Source organism: Rhinopithecus bieti, unplaced genomic scaffold (assembly GCF_001698545.2).
Source record: "Rhinopithecus bieti isolate Rb0 unplaced genomic scaffold, ASM169854v2 scaffold_6946, whole genome shotgun sequence".
NCBI classification, from domain to species: domain Eukaryota; kingdom Metazoa; phylum Chordata; class Mammalia; order Primates; family Cercopithecidae; genus Rhinopithecus; species Rhinopithecus bieti.
The window spans coordinates 3,414,138-3,421,896 of NW_016805697.1; the positions used below are offsets into that span (position 1 = coordinate 3,414,138).

A 7,759-nucleotide genomic window follows, 5' to 3' on the forward strand; every position below is an offset into this window, starting at 1 on the left:
GGGGGGGGGGTGGATTTGCAATGAAGAGAGTAAAAATTAAGAGTACTTTCAATAAAGCCAATTATATTTCCTAATCTTTTAATGTATTTCAGCATCTTTTAATCTCTCATTTTGGGGCTTATAATTAGCTACCTGATCATGTATCTATTTTGTCCCTTAGTATAAAACCCTAAGAGATCACCATTTCAGTTGTTTTTACGCTATCTCCTGTTCACCCAAGTACTACACCTTTCAATCCTTATGGTACCCACCATCATGAGAAAACGAGACTATTAGTAAAACACACTTAGAGAAAAAAAGAGAAATGCTTGTCACCCAGTGCACACATGGGTCCCAGACGTTCAAAGACACTAAAATAAAAATCAGCTTTTCACTCAGTTTGTGCCAAGACCCGAACCAGGACCAAATGCCAAATGGAAGGCAGTGGTTGTGAGAGTGCAAGCCTGATGCATCCTGTGACTGTGGGCATGGGGAAAGAAGGAAAGCAAAAGGATCTTCATTTATTATTTTGTAAAGTAATTTCTACTCAGGAAAAAAAAATGAGAGGTAGAATGAACTCCCCTGAAACTAGAGTATCAACATCTGATTTAGTAAAAATACCAATATCACCTAACCCGAAATCATTGCTTAGGGTAGATCTATTCTACCTATATTTTTCCTATGAATATTTGCTGGAAATTTCTAAGAAATCATTTGCAGAACCTATCAGCTGTGGGAGTTCACTATTATGCTTCCGTCAACTTCATTCAATATAATTTACATTTTTTTCAAATGGTCTCACAGGATTCCTTGCGATTTTTCGCATGTACAATTTCACAGCAGGGAAAAGGGGAAAAGGGGAAAAAAAAAAAAAAGCAAGATTCCCTACCTTCCCTTCCCCCCTCCTCCTCTTTGGGTTTTTTAAACAACAACAACAACAAAACACATACACACACACACGCACACACACACACAAACAGGGGAGACAGAGCAGATGCTTAAAAATAGATTCCTAAAAATCACTGTAAACCAGAGTTAGAAATGTAATTAACACCTATTTATAACAAATAATTAAAGTTGGGCTGGCCACAAAGAACAGCAAAGATAATCGAGGTCCTGTCCCCCTCCCCCTTTTTTTTTTACACTGTTTGCAGTGTGTTCTCATGATAGCCACCTGCTCCCTACTCGGCTTCTCCTCTGTTCGTTTCCCCGGCAACCTTTCATTGGGTTTTCCTCCCAGCTATCGCTTTCAGTTGGGCTGCTCGGTCTAATCTTATTTGTTTTACACCCATCAAAACAAGCAGCCAGACAAAGGCAATCCTCTAAGAATGGGAAAAAGACCACAGCTTTGTTATAACATCTATGCAGAGCAAAAGTCCTCCCCAGGCTTTTCTAGGGAAAATAAGTAAGATGATTATGAATTTATAGCCTGCCCCCATACCCACCTCTGAAACCCCGTGAAACCTATTGCTGGAGAAAATTCAAAGTCAAAGTGGGCACTCGTGGCATCTGATCATGCCATTTTGTGCCATATCTTCAGGGTCAACATCAGGCGACAGAAGCGGCACTCAAGGAGTTTCCCTGATTCTTTTTTCAGAAAAAGATGATGCTAAAAATAGATTTACTACTTCGGCAGAAAGGTTTTCCACTTCCCCTTCCACATCCGAAAGTCCTGTTTCACAATTGCATCTGCTGGTACTGAATCTCACCTCCTCCACCCCTCATTCCCATCCTTCCCCATCACTCCTAGCATGAGACTGAAAAAGAAATGTGCCTTTAACTTTATCAGTCGTGTAATTCCGTTGAAGGCTTACAGAGGCGGTGGACACGCCAGCCAACAGTGACGGTGACATTGATTGTCAAAAAAGACACCAACCTTCCTTGGCTAAAATGCATGTTTGCTGGAAGAGGCAGTGTGTGTGCCTGTGTGCATGCAGTGCCATTACACTTGGAGATGGATTCTGGTTTTCAGAAAAGAGAAATACTAATAAACACACACATACATACACACACAAACGATCAGCACAGTGATTTACAATGCACAGTCCAGCATCCTTACACATACACACATACAAGCGCGCGCACACACACACACACACACACACACAGGGCTGGGACCTCCAGGCTGCCTTCCTCTTTTCACTTACCATCTTCAAGCCATTCCACTCCATCTGTGATCAGAAGAAGATGGACCCTCACACAGTGTGTCAAAAGCGGAAAGGAACGTTATGTAAAAGCTGACATTCCTTCTTACAGAGCTGCTGCCCAGAGAAGGAAGCAACAACTCAACACGCCAGGCACTGCTACACATACAAGCCGCCTCCTCTTTTTTATGAGGTCATGACAGGAAACTCTTTGAAATACAAGATGCAGCATTTACTGAAGCCCAAATAAATCACTCTCTTTGCCGTTTTGACTGCGCAGTCCCCCGAAACACAACTGCCCATCTCAATGTTCAGTATCCAGGAGCTGCCTCTCGAGGTTTAGATTTCCAGCACGGAAATGGAGAGATTCCTAACCCCGCTGCATCCACCCCCAGCCCCACAAAACCCAGGCACGTAGACAAACCCCCTCTCGCTTACAAAAGAAAACCCTTCTTTTGCCATTATGTCTCAAGTAATATAACCTCTTTAAATAAACCAGCAATTATTTCAGCCCTCCCCCTCCACCCCTTGCCTTTATGTTGAAGGGAAAACTGACAACGACTTGTTAAAAATGACAATCTTATATCCCCACTGCTTTTCAATAAAAGGACCTACCCGCACTCTCTACACAAAAGAGATAGTAAATGTAGGAACCAAACAGCAGCACAGAACTAAACTCTTGTGCAAGCATAAGACTGGTCAAGGTGTAGATGCTTTTCTTCCCTCCAGCAACACAAACAACAGATTATAAATCTAGTCATACCTACCATAACCATTCTTATTGGCAAATATTGGGTCTCGCAGAGCTTCGACTCTTCTGTTAAAATTTGCAAAGATTTCAGAATATATATTTAAAATGACTACTATTGTTATATATAATTAAAGATCCACAAAACACGGTGTGGATGATTGTAAAGCAAATCAATTATTTTTGGGGGGTGGGCGGGGGAGAGAAAGAAAAAAAGAAAAGGAGCAGTGAGCTGAAACCCCCGATTCTAGGATGTAGATAAGAACAACTGAACAGAGCCTTGCTGAAATTGGCTCAAAGCTTCCCCTTTTTACATCCATTTATGGGACCATCTGTCAGCCGAAGCCTGGATCTGATTGGCTGGGGAAACGAAGGGAGGCGTTGCAACATCAGGTGCTATTTAAATTAGCTACTGCCAGATTGACGATGTTAATGATTTGGTGACCTCTACAACAACAGAGACCAGATTTCTGAACTGCTTCTTGTGTCTGGTAATTAAGGCCCGGCTGAAGCAACAACAGCCATACTTGTATTTTTACCTTTTCCCTCCTCCCAGCTCAAAAGTACTGTAACAACTGCAGGTCACTGGAGGCTTGCAAACCTTAACTAACAGTGGGAGGGTCCTTCTTTTCCCCTGTCCTGAGGGCCAAACCATCCCACCCCTCTGATGGAGAGCTTTTCCACTGTAGAATATTTTCAACCACCTTATCTTTCCAGACAGTTGCTTTCTAGCGAAATGCATATTTAATGATCTGCCTGTAGGCTTAAAGATACAACAAAAGCACTTTAATGTGCTAATTCATCTACAATTTAACTTTATTATTTCCTGATATTGTTGATTTTTAGTAAGTAATGCTCCTTCTCCAGCTAACATGGCCAACATTTCAAAAGCAAGCAAGTTGGGGATTAAGCTTGCTCCGTGAACTAGGTTCACACAAGTTTGTCTCAGAAAACTATTTCCTAATAAACAAAAAGAAAAAAAATGATGGGGATAAGGGAGGGGCAGCTGTCAGCCTCTACCTTTCTGCCTTCTGTCTGAGCTTTTCAAAACTGAGGATGATGAATGATTTATTTAAATGAATTTATTTTCAACTTGGATAGGGGCATGATCTGAATTTTAAAATCCACTAAAACACTTTCTCCTACTGTTTTAGAGAAAGGTAAAGCATGCTTTTGACAACAGCCTCATTTCAAAACCTGTGCAGAGTGCTCATTTTGCTTAGCTAAATAAGTGATTTTGCTTCTCTCCTTCAAAGGGATGTCTTTTTGTCTTTGGCCTCTTAAGAGATTTGCAAAGACACATTTAGCAAGTGTGTGGTGATGTATACAGTTTGTCTGCCTATTTATATATTTTATAGCCTCTACACTACCAAGCCATCATAGTGTATTTTTTGTTCTGGTTTGGGTTTTTAAAGTGGCTTACCTGAGAAGTTCATGCTTCACACCTATGCAAAAAAATAATGTATCACTGTTTATTTAACTCATAATTTAATCAATTTGTTCTTCGATAAATACACAGTGGTAACACATATTACCAAAGACAAAATTCAATGTAATCTTTAATCTTTGGCAGTGAGACAGAACTAGGCAGAGTAGAAATAAAGACCAAAAAATATGCTATATCTCTGGGTTTCAAAGTCCAAGAATAAAATGGGTTTGTGAAAAATTATTAGAAAATAAAATAATCTTACATTTTTCAAGACTAAAACTGTTCTGTCCAAGATACTGTTTCGTGAATACACACATATAAACATATATATATATTCATACTTTAGAAAATACGGATACATCATAAAAAATGTGTTGGGTACGCTGCATAATCCATTAGACTTCAGTATGAATACGTTCAGCTATTAGAAATGAAAATACATGAAATAGAATGGTAAAAATGTTAAAACTATAATTCCTTAAAGTGGAACAATAATTAAGTAAACTTTTAAAGTAATTTCTTTAGCAAATGTATAAAATGTCTTGTGAGTCACAATAGTACTACAGTATCTGTTGAACTGTGTACTGAGGATGAATTCACAGGTTAAAGTGTTCTAAATGGTTCAGCATATGTGCACAGAGTAGGTATGTGTGCCCCAAATCAACAACATAAACTCTGAGTGCAATTTCACCAATGTTAAAATATTGTGAAAAGTAAACATTAAGACAATGCTGACAAACACACAAATAAAAACAGCTCGCTTAGAACAAAATATTTACTTAGATTTCTCTGGAGGTTATAAAAGATAAAATTTTACAAAACGCTTTTCTCCCATCCATACTAACCTCAGCACACTTATTGAACCATAAATTAACATTAGGTATATTAAAAGATAGTCTGGCCACTTTTCCAAAATAGTAGCTGTATATACAAGTATAAATAACTAGCTGGTTTTGCTAGGCTAAAAAATTCATGCATTTCTTGTATTGATCACTTTTCCACAAATCTCCACTCTAAAGTCTTTCAACGGAATCCTCAAACAAATGCACAAATGTCCTCAGAGGCCTTTTCTCTAAAGACAAAGGCAGAATCCTATTGTTGGGAAAAGTCAACCTTATTATCGCATTTCCAATAGTACCATTCATCCTTCAGAGTGAGGGGCTGACCGCTACATCAGTGTGTGACATTTGTAAAGCAACAGATTCTCAATATATTATCTCAAGAATCAGGCAGGCGAGTCTCCCAGTCATGCATGATTTTTTTTTTTTTTTCTGCCACAATCCACCACCACAGAAAGAAACTTGTCTCACTCAAGCAGCTAAGGCAACCTAAAAATGATATCCCAGCACTGTGGGGCTGCCAACACCGCTGTATTCCTCTTACCATAAATGAGCAGTTTCTTGACTCATTAATAACAATTTCCCTTAAAAGAAGTAATCTCATATCAGTCAGCCCCTTGCCACCATGCACACATCCCAAAGGTTGCAGATATCTCAGCATCAGTCGCCGGCAGCCAGCTTTCCCACACAGAGTCCAGATGGACTGTACCAGAAGCCAATTCAGCGTTAATAACTACCTACTCCGCGCAGTGGAGAAGCCTTACGTGGCACAATGGGCTAGGAAACAGCAGCCGGCTGAAACTGCAAATAAAAAAAGACAACCAAATTCTCCAAAAGCACCAAAAGGAAGGAACAGAAATGGAAGCGTGAATTGTATTTCCTTGACTTCCATGAGGCGGAAAAAAAGGAATCCTTCATAAATATAGGGAAAAAAAAGAAGGGGGGGGTGGAAAACAGATGCTGCCCAGAAAAAAGTGACAAAATATTACCTCATTATTTAACAAAGCAGCATTAAGCGTCCTGCTGATTTCAAACATCTTGCCACAGATTTTGTTTTAAGAGAAACAGATAGAATCCTTTGCAAAGCACTCCGTCTGCAAAGGGTTCTTCAATTTTCTTGCGTGTCACGGAACAGTCAATATATTATTTCCCTAGAGTTCGTACATTAAAACCTCTAGTCAGTGAGCTGAATTTTCCCCTTATCTCACACACAGTAGACTCCTGTTATATGTACTGCTCTCTTTGCAAGAGCAGCCTGCCCCAAACATGGCTGGTGTTTAAACTACTCTTTAAAGTAACAGTTCACTATATAACCACCAGGTGGGTAGAGTGCACAGATTCAAATGAACCATCTTAAAATATTTCTTTTTTTTTTTTTTTTTCCCTTGGAATAGCTTTTGGGTGTAAAATGTGACATGAGAAACACCAGCATCCTAACAGGCAAGATTGTCTCTCACTATATCTTGTCAAAATAAATAAATAAAATTCCTTCTCTTGACTTAAAGCAAGGAAATGAAACAAAACAAAACACTGCCACCAATTCTAAGAACTGTGAAGAATGAAACACAAGCAAGCTTTGTTTCATTCAGCAAAGGATGAACAAGGAAAATACAATCAACACAGAGCAAGGGGGAAGGCCAAAAACCTCACGGAAATATTTCTCTTAAGCAAAAACAGAAAAATATTCACACACAGTGATGAAAACTCAAAAGTGTGCATGTGGATGAAGCACATACAAGACGGAGGCAAGAGTTTAAGGGTGCAACTTTTCTTCTGAGTAGAAATTAAGTTTATTTAATGTGGGTCTTTCCTGATAAGAAATAACTGAAAGCTTAGAAGTAAAGACACTGAAAAAAAAAATACAAAATCTTAAGCCTCTCTTTTTAAAATACAATTAAATGAATAGTGATAAACAACCACAAGAGCAAGCCAATCACATATTTCTACCCATTGGTGTTCTTTTTCCCGAAGATCTGCCTCGAAGTGGAACGTTTCTGTTGTATACTATTTTGGATGTATAGCTAACTTGGCATCTCCTTTGTACCGCTCTATTCCAATTAATCTACTCCTCTGCCAAGAATAAATAGACTGTCCCAAGTTGAAAGCTCCAAGTGATTGGGGGTATGTTAAAAGGATATGGAACCACCTGAATAAAAATAAATTACATCACTTATATTATTATATGGCCTGATTTTAAGGAGGATCTTATTACTTACAAAGCATGCAACACCATTCTATGTTCCACATGTTTCTAAAACAGAAACCAACACACACAGATACCTGGGATTTTCTTTTCTTGGCTGGACAAAATTAAAGGTCTGGAACCTCCACATTTTCTTGCAAACACAGGTGTTGACACTAATATTTTTCCAGCCCATTCAGGCAGTATTTAGCCATACACAATAGTGACTATCTCCTTCATCTTTAAGTCAAGACAGCATCACTTAATACCATTTAACCTCCTTGCATATATTAAGTTTCAAGTGACAATTTTTAACTGGCGAGTGAGAAGGAGGAGTTGCTCTCATCAAATTCTGGTTGTATGAAATAAGCTAATTTGTACACTCACCATATGTCTTAAACACTAATTAAAAAATGTCACTTTCTTCAAACATTAAAA

The 7,759-nt window shown here is 38.8% G+C and overlaps 1 protein-coding gene across 9 annotated transcripts in view; it reads right to left on the bottom strand.

Annotated features, from left to right (window-relative positions):
- ELAVL4 (ELAV like RNA binding protein 4) overlaps positions 1-5,800 on the bottom strand; it is a 98,914-nt gene extending 93,114 nt beyond the window's left edge. For 3 of the 9 annotated variants that reach the window (XM_017873565.1, XM_017873567.1, XM_017873569.1), the window contains exon 1: positions 2,127-2,475. In XM_017873565.1, the coding sequence (XP_017729054.1) occupies positions 2,127-2,150 (24 nt within the window). In that variant the 5' untranslated portion in view covers positions 2,151-2,475. Of the gene's footprint in view, positions 1-2,126; positions 2,476-2,890; positions 3,168-5,683 lie in introns of those variants that run through there. The other 6 variants (XM_017873566.1, XM_017873562.1, XM_017873560.1 and 3 more) reach the window with 5 other exon arrangements.
- Positions 5,801-7,759: the final 1,959 nt, after the last annotated feature.